Source organism: Haliotis rubra, unplaced genomic scaffold (genome assembly GCF_003918875.1).
Source record: "Haliotis rubra isolate DU_JTF1 unplaced genomic scaffold, ASM391887v1 Scf435, whole genome shotgun sequence".
In the NCBI taxonomy this organism is placed as follows: Eukaryota; Metazoa; Mollusca; class Gastropoda; order Lepetellida; family Haliotidae; genus Haliotis; species Haliotis rubra.
This window is the reverse complement of record NW_025767119.1, coordinates 458,306-479,990: the sequence shown is the minus strand read 5'-3', so window position 1 is coordinate 479,990 and position 21,685 is coordinate 458,306. Positions and strand designations below refer to the sequence as shown.

General features: G+C 45.0%; 1 protein-coding gene and 1 long non-coding RNA gene across 2 annotated transcripts in view; both read left to right on the top strand.

Moving 5' to 3' along the window:
- The window catches only part of LOC124289190, a 32,189-nt gene extending 15,809 nt beyond the window's left edge, over positions 1–16,380 (top strand). The window contains exons 11-15 of the mRNA XM_046725797.1: positions 1,405–1,528; positions 3,301–3,410; positions 13,164–13,349; positions 14,171–14,263; positions 14,960–16,380. Of these exons, the coding sequence (XP_046581753.1) occupies positions 1,405–1,528; positions 3,301–3,410; positions 13,164–13,349; positions 14,171–14,263; positions 14,960–14,989 (543 nt within the window). The 3' untranslated portion in view covers positions 14,990–16,380. The remainder of the gene's footprint in view (positions 1–1,404; positions 1,529–3,300; positions 3,411–13,163; positions 13,350–14,170; positions 14,264–14,959) is intronic.
- On the top strand, positions 7,282–8,104 carry LOC124289191. Its single transcript, XR_006901624.1, has 3 exons — positions 7,282–7,334; positions 7,668–7,706; positions 7,944–8,104. It is a non-coding gene; the product is annotated as an uncharacterized LOC124289191 (long non-coding RNA).
- Positions 16,381–21,685: the final 5,305 nt, after the last annotated feature.

Below are 21,685 nucleotides of genomic sequence, written 5' to 3'. Positions count from 1 at the left end.
TAAGGTGTACTTAGGATAAAGACTGTCGTAAGTCTATGTTAAAGAATGGAAGTTAATATCACCGGGAGTTAAGGTATACTTAGGATAAAGACTGTCGTAAGTCTATGTTAAAGAATGGAAGTTAATATCACCGGGAGTTAAGGTGTACTTAGGATAAAGACTGTCGTAAGTCTATGTTAAAGAATGGAAGTTAATATCACCGGGAGTTAAGGTGTACTTAGGATAAAGACTGTCGTAAGTCTATGTTAAAGAATGGAAGTTAATATCACCGGGAGTTAAGGTGTACTTAGGATAAAGACTGTCGTAAGTCTATGTTAAAGAATGGAAGTTAATATCACCGGGAGTTAAGGTGTACTTAGGATAAAGACTGTCGTAAGTCTATGTTAAAGAATGGAAGTTAATATCACCGGGAGTTAAGGTATACTTAGGATAAAGACTGTCGTAAGTCTATGTTAAAGAATGGAAGTTAATATCACCGCGAGTTAAGGTGTACTTAGGATAAAGACTGTCGTAAGTCTATGTTAAAGAATGGAAGTTAATATCACCGGGAGTTAAGGTGTACTTAGGATAAAGACTGTCGTAAGTCTATGTTAAAGAATGGAAGTTAATATCACCGGGAGTTAAGGTGTACTTAGGATGAAGACTGTCGTAAGTCTATGTTAAAGAATGGAAGTTAATATCACCGGGAGTTAAGGTGTACTTAGGATAAAGACTGTCGTAAGTCTATGTTAAAGAATGGAAGTTAATATCACCAGGGAGTTAAGGTGTACTTAGGATAAAGACTGTCGTAAGTCTATGTTAAAGAATGGAAGTTAATATCACCGGGAGTTAAGGTGTACTTAGGATAAAGACTGTCGTAAGTCTATGTTAAAGAATGGAAGTTAATATCACCGGGAGTTAAGGTGTACTTAGGATAAAGACTGTCGTAAGTCTATGTTAAAGAATGGAAGTTAATATCACCGGGAGTTAGGGTTTCCTTAGGATGAAGACTGTCGTAAGTGTAGGAGTTTAATCTCTTATACCTTTGTGAAACATGGCTGGTGATGCAAGACACATATATCAGCTAATGTAATATAAATGTCACCGGATTTGATAATGTTATTAATGTCATATGTACGTACTGTCAGATTAATGTTAATACATACTGCACACAGGCTATGCACAGTCAAATACTTTATGTGAACAGGCAAATTATACGTGTGCTATGTTATCAGTTTATGTATAGATTACGACAATTCTCAAATAAATTGTGTCGTTACTTGTTTTCGTTTAATCTCAAAATAGGAGCTAAACTGATCGTAATAATGCCCCAGTTGGTTCTCACAATTATTGTCACGGTAGATGACATGGAAAGCCGATCAGTCTTGAACTCGCTATAAACATCCATCTCACGCTTCTCCTCAGCCTCTACTCAACATCATCTACAACATCTACGACTACAGCGAGGCCAACCCCAACATCTGGCAGACAGACATCTCTGCCTGCTTCAACTACACCCACAGAAAGGCTTTCCAGTTGGCCTTCCCAGGTAACAAACAATACTAGTCTACAATGTCATCCATTATTACCTCTTGTATAAACAGGTAATACACAGACACCACTGTCACCTTCAAACACCACCTGTATAAACAGGTGAGACACACACATCACAGTCACCTGCAAACACCACCTGTATATCCAGGTGAGACACACACACCACTGTCACCTGCAAACACCACCTGTATACCCAGGTGAGACATAGACACCACTGTCACCCCCAAACACCACCGGTATGCCAAGGTGAGACACAGACATCACTGTCACCTGCAAACACCACCTGTATGTCCACGTGAGACACACACACCACTGTCACCTGCAAACACCACCTGTATATCCAGGTGAGACACACACACCACTGTCACCTGCAAACACCACCTGTATGTCCAGGTGAGACACAGACACCACTGTCACCTGCAAACACCACCTGTATATCCAGGTGAGACACAGACACCACTGTCACCTGCAAACACCACCTGTATCTATCCAGGTGAGACACACACCACTATCACCAAACACCACCGGTCATCCAGATGAGACACCACACTGTCACATGCAAACACCACCTGTATATCCAGGTGAGACACAGACACCACTGTCACCTGCAAACACCACCTGTATCTTCAGGTGAGACTCTAACCCCACTGTCATCTAGAAACACCACCTGTATGTCAAGGTGAGACACAGACATCCATGTCACCTCCAATCATCACGGGTATGTCCACGTGAGAGAAAGACACCACTGTCACCTCCAAACACCACCTGTATAATCAGTTGAGACACACACACCACTGTCACCTGCAAACACCGCCTGTATCTTCAGGTGAGACACAGACATCACTGTCACCTGCAAACACCACCGGTATGTCCAGATGAGACACAGACACCACTGTCACCTCTAAACACCTCCGGTATGTCCAGGTGAGACACACACACCACTGTCACCTCCAAACATCACCTGTATGTCCAGGTGAGACACAGACACCACTGTCACCTGCAAACACCACCAGTATGTCCACGTGAGACAAGGACACCACTGTCCCCTGAAAACACCACCAGAATGTCCAGGTGAGACTAAGACACCACTGTCACCTCCAAACACCACCTGTATGTCCAGGTGAGACACAGACACCACTGTCACCTGCAAACACCACCGGTATGTCCACGTGAGACACAGACACCACTGTCACCTCCAAACACCACCAGTATGTCCACGTGAGACACAGACACCACTGTCACCTCCAACACCACCACCACCAGTATGTCCACGTGAAACACAGACACCACTGTCACCTGCAAACACCACCAGTATGTCCACGTGAGACAAGGACACCACTGTCCCCTGAAAACACCACCAGAATGTCCAGGTGAGACTAAGACACCACTGTCACCTCCAAACACCACCTGTATGTCCAGGTGAGACACAGACACCACTGTCACCTCCAAACACCACCAGTATGTCCAGGTGAGACACAGACACCACTGTCACCTCCAAACACCACCTGTATGTCCACGTGAGACACAGACACCACTGTCACCTGCAAACACAACCTATATGTCCAGGTGAGACCCATACACCTCAATCACCTCCAAACATCACCTGTTTGTCCAGGTGAGACCAAGTCACCACTGTCACCCCAAAACACAATCTGTATGCCCAGGTTAGACATGTCCTGAAGTGACCCATATACTATTGCTGCCTCCCATCAACAACTAACACCTGGAGGGATATATGACTCATTAATCCTATGATTCATGTTCCAGGAACGTACAGCAAGGATGTGGCTTCCAGTCTCAGCAAGTTCAAGTTAGCCGTCGTACAGACAACAGTGACGGAGGGCGGCATCACACCCATCAGGATTAGCAACTTACAGGTAATGGGAATAACATACAGGTGGTGGGAACAACGTACAGAGGGTAGAACATACAGGTTGGGGGACAGCATACAGGTAGTGGGGACAACATACAGGTTGGGGGACAGCATACACGTAGTGGGGACAACATACAGGTTGGGGACAGCATGCAGGTAGTAGGGACAACATACAGGTTTGGGGACAGCATGCAGGTAGTAGGGTAAACATACAGGTTTGGGGACAGCATGCAGGTAGTAGGTACAACATACAGGTTTGGTGACAACATGCAGGTAGTAGGGAGAACATACAGGTTGGGGGACAGCATGCAGGTAGTAGGGACAACATACAAGTTGGGGGGGCAGCATACAGGTAGTGGGGACAACAGACAGGTTGGGGGACAGCATACACGTAGTAGGTACAACATACAGGTTGGGGACAGCATGCAGGTAGTAGAGTAAACATACAGGTTTGGGGACAGCATACACGTTGTAGGTACAACATACAGGTTTGGGGACAGCTTGCAGGTAGTGGGGACAACATACAGGTTAGGGACAACATACAGGTTTTGGGGACAGCATACAGGTAGTGGGGACAGCATGCAATTTTGGGGACAGCATACAGGTAGTGGGGACAACATACAGGTTGGGGGACAGCATACAGGTAGTGGGGACAACATACAGGTTGGGGGACAGCATACACGTAGTAGGTACAACATACAGGTTGGGGACAGCATGCAGGTAGTAGGGTAAACATACAGGTTTGGGGACAGCATGCAGGTAGTACGTACAACATACAGGTTTGGGGACAGCATGCAGGTAGTGGGGACAACATACAGGTTGGGGACAGCATACACGTTGTAGGTAAAACATACAGGTTTGGGGACAGCTTGTAGGTAGTGGGGACAACATACAGGTTTGGGGACAGCTTGTAGGTAGTGGGGACAGCATACAGGTAGTGGGTACAACGTACAGGTGCGGGGACAACATACAGGTAGTAGGTCCAACATACCGGTTGGGGACAGCATGCAGGTAGTGGGGGCAACATACAGGTTGGGGGACAGCATGCAGGTAGTAGGTACAACATACAGGTTTGGGGACAGCATGCAGGTAGTGGGGACAACATACAGGTTGGGGGACTGCATGCAGGTAGTAGGTACAACATACAGGTTGGGGACAGCATGCAGGTAGTGGGGACAACATACAGGTTGGGGGACAGCATACACGTAGTGGGGACAACATACAGGTTGAGGGACAGCATACACATAGTAGGTACAACATACAGGTTGGGGACAGCATGCAGGTAGTAGGTACAACATACAGGTTGGGGACAGCATGCAGGTAGTGGAGACAACATACAGGTTGGGGGACAACAAACAGACAGCAGGGTCAAGATACAGGTTTAGCACAGCATACAGGTTGTAAGGACAGCATACAGGTAGTGGGGACAACATACAGGTAGGGGGACAGCATACAGGTAGTGGGGACAACATACAGGTTGGGGGACAGCATGCAGGTACTGGAGACGACATACAGGTTGGGGGACAACAAACAGACAGCCGGGTCAATGTACAGGTTTAGCACAGCATACAGGTTGTAAGGACAGCATACAGGTAGTGGGGACAACATACAATTTTGGGGACAGCATGCAGGTAGTGGGGACAACATACAGGTTTGGGGACAGCATGCAGGTAGTGGGGACAACATACAGGTTTGGGGACAGCATACAGGTAGTGGGGACAACATACAGGTTGGGGGACAGCATACACGTAGTAGGTACAACATACAGGTTAGGGATATCATGCAGGTAGTAGGGACACAACATACAGGTTTGGGGACAGCATGCAGGTAGTAGGTACAACATACAGGTTTGGGGACAGCATGCAGGTAGTGGGGACAACATACAGGTTGGGGACAGCATACAGGTTGTAAGGACAACATACAGGTAGTGGGGACAACATACAGCTTGAACAGAAACAGACAGTGGGGACAACATACAGGTTTGGGGACAGCTTACAGGTAGTGGGGACAGCATACAGGTAGTGGGTACAACATACAGGTGCGGGGACAGCATACAGGTAGTGGGGACAACATACAGGTAGTGGGGACAACATGCAGGTAGTGGGGACAACATACAGGTAGTGGGGACAACATACAGGTAGTGGGGACAGCATGCAGGTAGTGGGGACAACATACAGGTTTGGGGACAGCATGCAGGTAGTGGGGACAACATACAAGAGGTTTGGGGGACAGCATGCAGGTAGTGGGGTACAACATACAGGTTAGGGGACAGCATGCAGGTAGTAGGGACAACATACAGGTTTGGAGGACAGCATACAGGTAGTGGGGACAGCATACAGGTTGGGGGACAGCATACATAGTGGGGACAACATACAGGTTGGGGACAGCATGCAGGTAGTAGGGTCCAAGATACAACATACAGCACAGCATACAGGTTGTGGGACAGCATACAGGTACTGGGGACAACATACAGGTTGGGGGACAACAAACAGACAGCAGGGTCAATATACAGGTTTAGCACAGCATACAGGTTGTAAGGACAGCATACAGGTAGTGGGGACAACATACAATTTGGGGACAGCATACAGGTAGTGGGGACAACATACAGGTTGGGGGACAGCATACAGGTACTGGAGACGACATACAGGTTGGGGGACAACAAACAGACGGCAGGGTCAATATACAGGTTTAGCACAGGATACAGGTTGTAAGGACAGCATACAGGTAGTGGGGACAACATACAATTTGGGGGACAGGATACAGGTAGTGGGGACAACATGCAATTTGGGGGACATCATGCAGGTAGTGGGGACAACATACAGGTGGTAGGGACACACAGCTTAGGGGTCAGCATACAGGTTAGTACAGGGGACAACATACAGGTTGAGGGACAGCATGCAGGTAGTTGGTGCAACATACAGGTTTGGGAACAGCATGCAGGTAGTGGGGTAAACATACAGGTTGGGGGACAGCATACAGATAGTGCAAACATCATACAGGTAGTGGGGACAACATACAGGTAGTGGGGACATCATACAGATAGTGCAAACATCATACAGGTAGGTAGGGACAACATACAGGTTGTAGGGACAACATACAGGTTGGGAACAGCATACAGGTAGTAGGGACAACACACAGGTTCACACAACTTAGGGGTCAGCATACAGGTAGTGGTTCAACATACAGATTTGGGACAGCATACAGGTAGTAGGGCAAACATACATGCAGGTGGTGGGGACAACATACAGGTTGGGGACAGCATACAGGTAGTAGTGACAACATACAATTTGGGGACAGCATACAGGTAGTAGGAGACAACATACAGGTTGGGGACAGCATACAGGAAGTAGGGACATACATGCAACATACAGGTAGTAGGGAGGGATATGCAGGTTGGGGACAACATACAGGTAGTGGGGACAACATACAGGTAGTAGGGACAACATACAGGAGTAGTGGGGACAACATACAGGTAGTGGGGACAACATACAGGTTGGGGCCAGTTAGTAGGGACATCACAGGTAGTAGGGTTACAGGGGGACAACATAAAGGTAGTAGGGACAACATGCAGGTTGCAGGTTGGGGGACAACATACAGGTAGTAGGGACAACATACAGCTAATGGGACAACATACAGGTAGTGGGACAACATACAGGTAGTAGGGACAACATACAGGTTGGGTCACAGCATACAGGCAGTAGGGACAACATGCAGGTTGGGGGACAGCATACAGGTTGGTCGACAACATACAGGTTGGGGGACAGCAAACAGCGAGTAGGGACAATATAAAGGTAGTGGGACAACATACAGGTAGTGGGGACACCATACAGGTAGTAGGGACAACATACAGGTAGTAGGAACAACATACATTTAGTGGGACAGCATACAGGTAGTAGGGACAACATACAGGTTGGGGAACAGCGTACAGGTAGTAGGGACAACAAGCAGGTTTGGGGGCAACATACAGGTAATAGGGACAACATACAGGTAGTGGGACAACATACAGGTAGTGGGGATATCATACAGGTAGTAGGGACAACATACAGGTAGTAGGGACAACATACAGGTTGGAGGACAGCATACAGGTAATAGGGACAACATGCAGGTTGGAGGAAAAAACATACAGGTAGTGGGAAAACATACAGGTAGTAGGTTCAACATACAGGTAGAGTGACAACATACAGGTTGGGGTAAGCATACATCTAGTGCAAACATCATCCAGGTAGTAGGAACAACATACAGGTAGAGTGACAACATACAGGTAGTAGGGACAACATACAGGTTGGGGGACAGCATACAGGTAGTAGGGACAACATGCAGGTTGGGGGACAGAAAACATCTAGTGGGGACAACATACAGGTAGTGGGGACAACATGCAGGTTGGGGAAAAAACATACAGGTAGTAGGGACATCATACAGGTAGTGGGGACAACATGCAGGTTGGGGGAAAAACATACAGGTAGTAGGGACGACATACAGGTTAGGGGACATCAAACATCTAGTAGGGACAACATACAGGTAGTGGGACAACATACAGGTAGTAGGGACAAGCTACAGGTAGTAAGGACAACATACATGTTTGGGGACAGCATACAGTTTGGAGGACAGCATACAGGTAGTAGGGACAACATACAGGTTTCGGGACAGCATGCAGATAGTAGGGACAACATACAGGTAGTGGGGAAAACATAGAGACAATGGGGTCAGCATACAGTTAGTGGGGACAACATACAGGTTGGGGAACAACATACAGGTAGTGCAAATAACATATAGGTGGTGAGGGCAACATACAGGTAGTAAGAACAACATACAGGTAGTGGGGACAACATAGAGACTATGGGGTCAGCATACAGGTTGTGGGACTATCATACAGGTAGTGGAGACAACATACAGGTAGTGGGTACAACATACAGGAAGTGATGACAACAAACAAGTAGTGGGGACAACATAGAGGTAGTAGGGTCAACTTACAAGTTGGGGGACAGCATACAGGTTGGGGACAACATACAGTTAGTAGGGACAACATACAGGTTTGGGGATAACATACAGGTAGTAGGGACAACATACAGGTAGTAAGGACAACATAATTATTGGGGGACAGCATACAGTTTGGAGGACAGCATACAGGTAGTGGGGACAACATACAGGTTGGGGGACAACATACAGGTAGTAGGGTCAACCTACAAGTTGGGGTGACAGCATACAGGTTGGGGGACAGCACACAGGTAGTGGGACAACATGCAGGTAGTAAGGACAACATAATTTTTGGGGGACAGCATACAGTTTGGAGGACAGCATAAAGGTTGTAGGAACAACATACAGGTAGTAGGGACGACATACAGGTTGGGGGACAACATACACATAGTGGGGACAACGTACAGTTTGGGGGGAAAACATACAGGTAGTAAGGACAACATACAGGTAGAAGGGACAACATACAGGTAGTAGGGACAACATACAGGTTGGGGGACAACATACAGGTAGTAGGGACAACATATAGGTTTGGGGACAACATACAAGTAGTATGGACAACGTAGAGTTTTGGGGACAGCATACAGGGATTGGGGACAACATACAGGTAGTGGGGACAACATACAGGTAGTGGGGACAACATACAGGTTGGGGGAAAAAACATACAGGTAGTGGGGACAACATACAAGTAGTGGGGACAACGTACAGTTTGGGGGACAGCATACAGGGATTGGGGACAACATACAGGCACTGGGGACAACATAGAGACAGTGGGGACAACATACAGGTAGTGGGGCAAGATACAGGTAGTGGGGACAACATGCAGCTAGTGTGGACAACATACAGGTAGAGGGGAGAACATACGGGTAGTAGGGACAACATACAGGGAGTGGGGCAACAGACAGGCAGTGGGGACAGCATACAAGTAGTGTGGACAACATACAGGTAGTAGGGACAGCATTCGGGTAGTGGGGCACCATACAGTTAGTTGGGACAACATACAGGTAGTAGGGCAACGTACAGGTAGTGTGGATAACATACAGATAGTGTGGACAACATACAGGTAGTGTGGACGAAATACACGTAGTTCGGACAACATACAGGTAGCGGAAATAACATGCAGGTAGTGGGGACAACATACAAGTAGTGGGGAGAACATACAGGTAGTGGCGACAACATACAGGTAGTGGAGAGAACATACAGGGAGTTGGGAGAACACACAGGTAGTGGGGAGAACATACAGGTACTGGGGAGAACATACAGGGAGTTGGGAGAACATACAGGGAGTTGGGAGAACATACAGGTAACGGGGACAACATACAGGTAGTGGGGACAATATACAGGTAGTGGGGTCAATACACAAGTAGTGGGGAGAACATACAGGTAGTGGGGAGAACATACAGGTAGTGGGGACAACATACAAGTAGTGGGGAGAACATACAGGGAGTTGGGAGAACACACAGGTAGTGGGGACAACATACAGGTAGTGGGGAGAACATACAGGGAGTGGGGAGAACATACAGGTAGTGGGGACAATATACAGGTAGTGGGTAGAACATACAGGGAGTGGGGATAACATACAGGTAGTGGGGACAACATACAAGTAGTGGGGACAATATACAGGTAGTGGGTAGAACATACAGGTAGTGGGGAGAACATACAGGTAGTGGGGAGAACATACAGGTAGTGGGGACAATATACAGGTAGTGGGGACAATATACAAGTAGTGGGTAGAACATACAGGTAGTGGGGAGAACATACAGGGAGTTGGGAGAACACACAGGTAGTGGGGACAATATACAGGTAGTGGGTAGAACATACAGGTAGTGGGGAGAACATACAGGTAGTGGGGACAACATACAGGTAGTGGGGAGAACATACAGGTAGTGGGGACAACATACAAGTAGTGGGGACAATATACAGGGAGTTGGGAGAACATACAGGTAGTGGGGAGAACATACAGGTAGTGGGGAGAACATACAGGGAGTTGGGAGAACACACAGGTAGTGGGGACAACATACAAGTAGTGGGGAGAACATACAAGTAGTGGGGAGAACATACAGGTAGTGGGGAGAACATACAGGGAGTTGGGAGAACATACAGGTAGTGGGGAGAACATACAAGTAGTGGGGAGAACATACAGGGAGTTGGGAGAACACACAGGTAGTGGGGACAACATACAGGGAGTTGGGAGAACATACAGGTAGTGGGGACAACATACAAGTAGTGGGGACAATATACAGGTAGTGGGTAGAACATACAGGTAGTGGGTAGAACATACAGGTAGTGGGGAGAACATGCAGGTAGTGGGGACAACATACAGGTAGTGGGGACAATATACAGGTAGTGGGGACAATACACAAGTAGTGGGGAGAACATACAGGTAGTGGGGAGAACATACAGGTAGTGGGGAAAACATACAGGTAGTGGGGAGAACATACAGGTAGTGGGGACAATATACAGGTAGTGGGGAGAACATACAGGTAGTGGGGACAATATACAGGTAGTGGGGACAATATACAAGTAGTGGGTAGAACATACAGGTAGTGGGGGAGAACATACAGGTAGTGGGGACAATACAGGTAGTGGGTGGGAACATACAGGTAGTGGGGAGAACATACAGGTAGTGGGGAGAACATGCAGGTAGTGGGGACAACATACAGGTAGTGGGAGAATATACAGGTAGTGGGAGAACATACAGAGCATACAGGTAGTGGGGACAACATACAAGTAGTGGGGAGAACATACAGGTAGTGGGGACAACATACAGGTAGTGGGGACAATATACAGGTAGTGGGGAGAACATACAGGTAGTGGGGACAATATACAGGTAGTGGGGACAATATACAAGTAGTGGGGAGAACATACAGGTAGTGGGGAGAACATACAGGTAGTGGGGACAATATACAGGTAGTGGGGACAATATACAAGTAGTGGGTAGAACATACAGGTAGTGGGGAGAACATACAGGTAGTGGGGACAACATACAGGTAGTGGGGAGAATATACAGGTAGTGGGGAACAACAGGTATACATTGCAGGTAGTGGGGACAGCATACAAGTAGTGGGGGGAGAACATACAGGTAGTGGGGACAACATACAGGTAGTGGGGACAATATACAGGTAGTGGGGAGAACATACAGGTAGTGGGGACAACATACAGGTAGTGGGGACAATATACAGGTAGTGGGGAGAACATACAAGTAGTGGGGACAACATACAGGTTAGTGGGGAGAACATACAGGTAGTGGAGACAACATACAGGTAGTGGGGACATACAGGTAGTAGACAACATACAGGTAGTGGGGAGAACATACAGGTAGTGGGGACAATATACAGGTAGTGGGGACAATAGTGGGGACAACATACAGGTGGTGGGGAGAACATACAGGTAGTGGGGACAACATACAGGTAGTGGGGAGGGTGGGGACAACATACAGGTAGTGAACATACAGGTAGTGGGACAATATACAGGTAGTGGGGACAACAATACAGGTAGTGGGGAGAACATACAGGTAGTGGGGAGAACATACAGGTAGTGGGGAGAACATACAGGTAGTGGGACAACATACAGGTAGTGGAGACAACATACAGGTAGTGGGGAGAACATACAGGTAGTGGAGACAACATACAGGGAGTTGGGAGAACATACAGGTAGTGGAGACAATATACAGGTAGTGGGGACAATACACAAGTAGTGGGTAGAACATACAGGTAGTGGGGCAAACATACAGGTAGTGGGGAGAACATACAGGTAGTGGGGACAATATACAGGTAGTGGGGACAATATACAGGTAGTGGGGACAATATACAGGTCGTGGGGAGAACATACAGGTAGTGGAGACAACATACAGGTAGTGGGGAGAACATACAGGTAGTGGGGAGAACATACAGGTAGTGGGGAGAACATACAGGTAGTGGGGACAATATACAGGTAGTGGGGAGAACATACAGGTAGTGGGGACAACATACAGGTAGTGGGGACAACATACAGGTAGTGGGGAGAACATACAGGTAGTGGGGACAATATACAGGTAGTGGGGAGAACATACAGGTAGTGGGGACAACATACAGGTAGTGGGGACAACATACAGGTAGTGGGGACAACATACAGGTAGTGGGGACAACATACAGGTAGTGGGGAGAACATACAGGTAGTGGGGACAACATACAGGTAGTGGGGAGAACATACAGGTAGTGGGGAGAACATACAGGTAGTGGGGAGAACATACAGGTAGTGGGGACAATATACAGGTAGTGGGGGTGGGGTAGTGGGGACATATACAAGTAGTGGGGAGAACATACAGGTAGTGGGGAGAACATACAGGTAGTGGGGAGAACATACAGGTAGTGGGGACAATATACAGGTAGTGGGGACAATATACAAGTAGTGGGTAGAACATACAGGTAGTGGGGACAACATACAGGTAGTGGGGACAACATACAGGTAGTGGGGAGAACATACAGGTAGTGGGGAGAACATACAGGTAGTGGGGAGAACATACAGGTAGTGGGGACAACATACAAGTAGTGGGGAGAACATACAGGTAGTGGGGAGAACATACAGGTAGTGGGGAGAACATACAGGTAGTGGGGACAACATACAGGTAGTGGGGACAACATACAAGTAGTGGGGAGAACATACAGGAAGTGGGGACAACATACAGGAAGTGGGTAGAAAACTCAGGTATTAGAGAAAACACACAGTGAATATTAATGACTGGTTCTGTGTAGGGAGGGAACTATTTCGCATACTGCAATGTGTCCGTTGTCCCTATCTGCTGCAGGTGGACTTCAGTACCGGTGATGTCCTTGTGAGCTTCACCATCCTTGACAAGGCCCCTATACCCGGAGACGTCACCACAGGCTTCACAGACATCCCCCTCGCCGACGCCGTCACTTCAATCACCAACAGTGTCAACAATGGACAGTTCCAGCTCCAACTAGACACAGCATCGTTTCCTAATGTAGGGGTATGTATGGCGACCCGTGGAGATCCGAGTCTTCGGCAACCCGTACTTGTCGTTAGAGGCGACTAACGGGATCGGACGGTCAGGCTAGCTGACATGTTTCACCCATGTCATCGCATGGTGTTTATTATGTGTTATCGTATCCCATTTGCGTAGATAGATGTTCATGCTGTCTATCACTAGATTGTCTGGTCCAGACTCGATTACTTACAGACCGCCGCCGTAAAGCTGGAATATTGCTGAGTGCGGCGTTATACAACAAACAAGCAAACAAGCAAACAAACAAATAAACAAAGAAAACAATGTAGTGGGAACTGATTCTTGGCAGCTTGCCATCCTGTAATTGTGTTGGAAATAGCCAAGTAATAGTCACGCTGTTAGCAGTCATACGATCACCTATAAAATAGCTCCATGTATGTTTGTTAATTTAGTCGACCTTAAAAACTAAAGGAAGACTAATACCATACCCCGCCCATACTTCAGAGCATGGTCCAATTATTTAAATACTGCTAAGAAACATTAACTATCCCCTGCATCCATTACTGTAGTTCATCTGCCATGACCATCTCGTGTTCCTTAACTTCTTCTGTTAAGCATACATTCAATTTGTGAAAAGGTAGTCGTCTTCCTTTCCCCGTGGCTTTTCGACAGAAAAACAATTAATCCATTCAAACGTACAGTTGGTTTCGTTTATAAAATTAGCTATATTAAATTCAAAGAAAAAAATAGATGAATAGTTTTCCTGCTATTGGGGCTATATTTAAATTTGTAAGATTTATTTCGGTTTTGATGCCCGTTTTATTGACAACCCTCTACATCCACAGGGAACGCTGACAGCAAAGAAGTACTCGGCAAAGTCTTGGGACGTCGTCGTCAACGAATATTACGGGACACCCACCAAAAGGGCTACGGTGGAGGTACGTACAAACCACCAGGTGACCCGTGAAGATCCAGGTTAGAATTGGTCTTCAGAAACCCATGCTTGTCTTAAGAGGCGACTAACGGGATCGGATTGTCAGGGTCGCTGACTTGATACACACCAAATCAATCAATCAATCAATCATAAGAAGTTTAGCTGGTCGTTTTTTGGTGCTTGGTGACTTATAATATACTCATGCCAATAATGGTTGTCACCCCCTTCAATTTGTTTAATTGGAGAGGGGGTGGGGAAGAGGGGTGGGATTGGGGTGGGGAGGGGTTGACAACCATTATTGGCATGAGTATTAAATATTTCAGAATGGCTTACACAACTTCAAAGACATTTTCCTTATTAAACCTCAAACTGACATTGTTCGGTGGCGCAGTGGTTTAAGGCGCGGCATCTCTTGGTCTGTGATGCCGGGTTCAGATCCTAATTAGCCCATTCATGCTTCAAGGTTTTCTCTGACCTTAACTGTTCTCCTGTGTTTCACTAAAGTGTGAAAGTATGAAACCATCACCCAAAAGGCCATCATTCTTTAACCTCGTTCCTGTCATGACAAGCGTGGGTTGCTGAAGACCAATTCTAACCCGGGTCTTCACGAGTCCTTCGATGAAGTGGTACCAAGCTTTGACATCAACTAAATTCATACCCGTCCACTTGGTCTAATGTGTTTTTATTGTTCTAATTGCAGGGGCAATGGCCGGACTTGCCGTTGCCATGATAGTGATTGGACTTTGTATCGGCTTTGGTATCCTTTTCGCCATTTACAAGTTCAGAGGCGGATCCTTCACCAACAGCTTCGCCCCGAAAACATTTACAGAGAAAGAGATGGAGTGATGATGGGTCCTTAGTCGTGTCTCAGACAGTTCACGATGTTTTCATCCATTCGAAACCAAGGGCAAAATGTTTACAGCGTCGGCCACACCAGACACTCGAATTGTGGTGTGCTCATTTATACTAAGCGACGTGAAACAAATGGAATAGGAAGTAACATCGTGTGATAGTACTGACAGTCAAACACCCCTGTGTCGAACCTTGATGAGTCGAACATCTGGTTGTCTCGAACAAAAGCTTTGTCCCGAACAAAAGCTTTGTCCCTGCGTTTTCCTTCTTTATGATCGTGTCAAACTTCTGATAATTCGAACTATTTCCCTTCAAGTTCGACACAGCGGTGTTTCACTGTATTTCAGAAAAAGAGACCCATTTTATGACTTCAGTATATCACTTTAACATGGTGTTTTCTATTGAACATAACTTGTGAGTGTACCTGTCGTTTTCACTTGTATTGTACGTTTACTGTATTGTTGGAGGTGTATATGGAGCTATTCGTGGTCACTTTTCTCGAATCTAAATTGTAATTTTAATCATTATCTTAACAGTAATCGTAATACATGAAAGACTAATTAGCAGGTGTAGCTTTGTCAAAAGTTTCGTCTTCATCTTTTGAATAGAAATCGACACATACAATGTTTATGTTTTCCGTTACCAATTTTCTGTTTTTCTTAAAAAATGCGCAATCACAAATATTGTTTTTAATATTTACCAATTGCTAATATTCTGGACAGTTGTGATGATAAATTACTCAAACACAACTCCAAAGTTTCTTCAGTGACGCATTCATCATACATTCCGTATCAAAATATAAAAAGCATGGACAGAACTTTGATAGGCGATAAATACAGATATTTATTGCTCCCAAGTATGATGTTTGCGTTACGGAACCGTCCCAATCCTTATTTCCAGCTGGGCGGTGCGGTAGCCTGTGGCTCTTCACGCCGAAGACCCGGCTTCGATTCCCCACATGGGTACAAAGTGCGAAGCCCCTTTCTGGTGTCCCAAAATATTGCTAAAACGGCGTAAAACTAAACTCACTCACCCTATTCCCCAATCCCGTCCCCTATCCGCCGTGCATCTATACTTGTGCAGTAGAAATGGCTTGGAATACTTCCGTGGTAATGATGAACTATCCGATATCAAGGTGTGCAATGTTTTGACAGACCATCGCCCTAGCTGTAAAATATGGTAGCAATGTTAATTCGACAATTTGACACATAATTCAGATTCAATTACCATTAATGTTTTTAATACTTTGAAATAAACTTGTTCTTTAAACTTGCACAGTTTGAGTTCTTTTTCATGATGAAATTGTGAAATTGAGGTGAGTGAGTGAGGGAGTATGGTTTTACGCTTCTTTAAGCAATATTCCAGCAATATCACAGCGTGGGGACACCAGAAATGGGCTTCACACATGTGGGGAATCGAAGCCGGGTCTTCGGCGTGACGAGTGAACGCTTAAACCACTAGGCTACCCCACCGCCCGAAATTGAGATGAAGGGAGCCCAGTGGTAATAAACTAGGCATATCACGCCTACTGCGTGGGTTCGATTCCCAACATTTAGATTCACAAGCCCAATGTTGGTATCCCGCGCTGTGATGACACCTCACCAACCCCCTTGTTTGGGTTACAGAGCTGTTTAGCTCAGCGTGTTGGCCATATCGGATTGATTGAATGTTGTTTGAACGCCGTACTCAGTATTATCTCAGCTATGTGGTGGCGGTCTGTAAATATTGGAGTCTGGACCAACCAATCCAGTGATCAACATCATGAGCATCGATCTACGCTAGTGGGATGTGTCAACCAAGTTAGCAAGTCTGACCACCCGATCTCGTTAGTCGCCTCTTTCGACAAACATGGGTTGCTGAAGATCAATTCTAACCCGGATCTTCACGGGTACAGTCATATAAGAGGAGGCGAACGGACCTACAGAAGTGGATGTTCTACCATGGGTATGGTGCAGGGAATCCATCAATGTTAGGGCGAATCTGTACACTATCGATCGTATATTTCTGGCACATTAAGGAGATGCAACAGTTGAACTTGTCAGAAAGAGTTGCGAGCTTTGTCAAACGTTGCCCTCTGACAAACCAAGAATCGGGATTCACTGGATTCTGGCACGACAAAGAGAGTTAACTCTCTGTTCTATCTCTGTCCTATCTCCGTTTGTAATACACGACATCCAGCCAAAGGAGGGGGTGTCACTCATCACTAATTATCATCTACTTTGGAGAAAGGGACTAAATGGTGAAGCCAATCAAAACTCTTCCTCTGTTGGGTAGTGTACAGCATCACGGAGTATGTATTTATGTATTGTTGTGTGTTACTACATGCACTGAATACAAATAAAACAAGTCTTTGCCACTAATATGGCAATGTCCCCCGCCGCTAAAGAAGAACGGAATACAGTGAAACCTGCCAACACCGGCACCTGTCTAATCCGGCTCACTGTCAAAACTGGCATACAATTTTGGTCTCGCCATTTTACAACGATATTGTGATCATTACAACTTTGTCTAATCCGGCACTTGTCTATTCCGTATTCCGGCACGACTTTCCGGTCCCAACAAGCAATTTTAAGTGTAATTAACACTGTCTAAACCGGCATTGGAAAGAGCAGTCTAATCCAGGACCCATAATCCAGTACACTAATTAATCCTCTTGCACGCTAGATAACCAGGGAGTAGTGACTACGCGGTGAATCAAACGCTCAAAGGCGGCATGGGTATGAGCAGTCCAATCAAGGTCCCTTAATCCAATACACTCCCCTCAGTACCCTAGATTGAGAGATTGACGAGCGTAAATGGCAGCCATGTTGGAAAATGATCGTCACTGTCTAATCCGGCACCCTGTCTAAACCTGCATTTTATTTCGATCCCGTGGGATGCCGGTTTAGACAGGTTTCACTGTATTTATAACATATTTAGTACTTTTTATATTTTTGTCAGATAAAAGATGACTGAAATGACTGGTGTCTGTATATCACCCAATGTAGGCTGTCAACATAATTGAAGATATTGGGTACAATGTTTTATGACATATTGCGTTAACAAGAGTTTGAAATGTGGTCAAAGTGGCGTGGTGACCTTGACAATTATATCAAGGTCACCAAAATCGAATGGTGTCTGCGTAATCCCCTAGTGTAGGTTGTCACCAAATTTGAAGACATTGGGTACAGTAGTTCCTCGAGATATTGCGTTAACAAGAGTTTGAAAAGTGGTCTAAGTGTCGTGGTGACCTTGAACATAAGGTCAAGGTCACCAATTTCAACTGTTGTCTGCGTAATCCCCCAATGTAGGCTCTCACCAAAGTTGAAGACATTGGGTACAACAGTTCATGAGATATCGCTTTAACAAGAGTTTAAAAAGTGGTCAAAAGTGGCGTGATGACCTTGAAGATAAGGTCAAAGTCACTAATATCGACAGTTGTCTGCGTAATCCCCCAGTGTACGCTGTCACCAAATTTGAAGACATTGGGGACAACTGTTCATGAGATATCGCGTTAATTAAGAGTTGGAAAAGTGGTCATAGTGTCGTGGTGACCTTGAAAATAAGGTCAAGGTTACCCAAATCAACTGGTGTCTACGTAATCCTCCAGTTGTAGGCTGTCACCAATTTGAAGACATTGGGTACAATAAATAGTCCATGAGATATTGCGTTAACAAGAGTTTGAAAAGTGTGACCTTGAAAATAAGGTCAAGGTCACCAAATCGACTGGTGTCTACGTGATCCCCTAATATAGGCTGTCACCAAATGTGAAGACATTGGGGACAACAGTTCATGAGATATCGCGTTATAAAGAGTTTAAAAGTGGTCAAAGTGGCGACCTTGAACATTATATGAAGGTCACCAAAATCGACCGGTGTCTGTATAATCCCAAAATGTAGGCTGTAACCAACTTTGAAGACATTGGGTACAACAGTTCATGAGATGTCGCGTTAACAAGAATTGGAAAAGTGGTCAAAGTGTCGTGGTGACCTTGAGAATAAGGTCGAGGTCACCCAAATCGACTGTTGTCTGCGGAATCCCCCAATGTAGGCTGTCACCAAATCTGAAGACATTACAATTTGGGTACAACAGTTCATGAGATATCGCGTTAACAAGAATCGGGACGTAAGGACGGACGTACGGACGGACGCTGCTGAATACATAGTCAGCGGTTGGGACAAAAATTTAAAGAACTATCCAAGTTGTTGGTTGTCCTGAACAAAGGGAGGTAACTCATCATTGCAGTGTCTACGGTAACGGACAAAATTTGACTAATCCGGACTGCTGTAAAATCCGGACAAATGTCTCGGTGGCAGGCCAGTCCGTAATAGACAGATTCCATTGTACTGTGTTGCTTTGCGTTGATAATGAGACGATGAAAGTCTCTGATGTTAACCAACAGGATGACTTTCATTATCCTGGACATCATGATTAGGAAAGTGGGTAAACAATGGGCGCCGACGTCATCATCATCATCATCATCATCATCATCATCATCAAAGTACCTTTTGTAGGGCATACTTGGAGCACATCGACCAACGATTGGGATTTCGTTCATAAGGTCTGACGTGTCTGTCAGTCGGTCAGCTGTGAGTGCTTGTTTGGTGCTATAATTGAGTTCTTGATTTGCTATGTATAAATACTGTTGGTTTGTACTGGCTGTATTGTCAGAAAAGACAAGATACTGTACAAAAGCATAGAGTCAATAACTGGTTCGTTGTGTCATAGTTGTGTACTTCAATCTTCTCGCACTACGTGGCCTCACTTTTCGCGCATTGTCACCAAGAGTAATTTTCATCTCTAGATCTCGAGAATAGTTTCGGTTAGGTAAGCGATACTGATGGTAACGGGGTGATGATATTTTCTCTACGTCAATTCACCAAATTTCGACAGATGCTGAAATTACAGTGTGCTACGAGTAAAGAAAAACAAAACGTTTGAAGAGAACAAATGACAACGAAGGAGTTGTAGATTATGTATTTTTGCCTTACCAATCAAATTTGTTTTCACATTTATTATGCTTAGCCGAGATTACGTATAAAAACCTGAAGTCAAACTGTTTTGACTCGAGATTTTAAATGCTCGATAGTGAATGGCGATTTCGATATTGAAAGATTTCAAAAGAATTGTAACATTCATCAAAGTGTATCTTGACATTCATCAAAGGGTATCTTGACATTCATCAAAAGGTATCTTATATAGCTCCTTATCTAACTTAGATTCAAGGTTAAGTAAATATTTGGATATTTTTTAATGATAAGAGTTCCAGGCCAGTGTTAAGTTATAAAACAGCAAGTCATAACTTATTCATTGAAACAGGCCGCTGGAGCAATAATCAAAAACATGATAGAATATGTTAACTTTGTAATGGTAATGAAATTGGCGATGAATTTCATGATTCATTTATTTGTTCTCACTTTATAAATGTAAAAGTTAACATTCAAAGCCATATTTTTATACCAGACCGAATTTTCATAAAATTTATACATTATTCAATAAGATAGGTATTCTTAGAAAACTCGCTTTATTCTGTTTTAATATTATAAATGTTTTCAAGAATCATCGGTAAGAATACTCCATCTAAATATTTCTATATGAATTACATATTCACTTGTATCTTTATGCAACCCTATTTGCACATGTATCATGTACTACTTATTCGTCTGTATATATGAAATACTCTACTCCAAATATATTTTATATAACTATATGGATATATTTGATTGTAACACGTATGCAACCTCATATGCCGCTATTTGAAATACAGTTCAGTTCATTTGTTCAGCAGTAGCCCTGCCTTATGTTCCACTGGTCGACAAGGAATCAGTATGGTGTCTCTGAGTGTGTATACACGTTAAACCAAGTTAAAACTTATTATAGCACCGCATTGTATTGTAAGTAGCTCATTAAACAAGACAATATTCCGGGCTTGCACACACACATGCACACAGGCATGCACACACGCATGCACACACGCACGCAAGCTTATGCACACACAACGTGCATCGACGTCGCCATGCTAGTATAACAGTCCTGAAATAGCCGTTTCACTAAATTTCACCACAGCTACATATTATTAACATATTAACATTAACATGAAGTCATATCCCATACCGGAGACAAAACAAATAAATGAATAACATAGTTCCCGTGTGTATCGACATTAGAGATAACACATAAAGACAAAGAGATTACAAGTATAGACTGGTACATAGTCTTGTTGATTTTACCCAGGCAGCTATAACTACTGGCATCGTAAGATACAGTGGTGATGTTTAGTTCGTTATAACCGTAGTTTGTTCATTCGACCAAAATAAGAAGCAAATATCTGGGCTCCTGACAACCCCTAAAAAGGTTTATAGGCACAATAATAAAGATGAGATTTCACTTCGAGACAAACGGACGTTCGAGACATCAAAGGTCGACAAATAAAAGGTCGAGACATCGAAGGTCGACACATCAAAGGTCAAGACATCAAAGTTCGACACATCAAAGGTCGACACATCAAAGGTCGACGCATCAAAGGTCGACACAACAGTATATGACTGCCAGTACAATCACATGATCTAACTTCCTGTTCAGGTTGTTTGAAGCT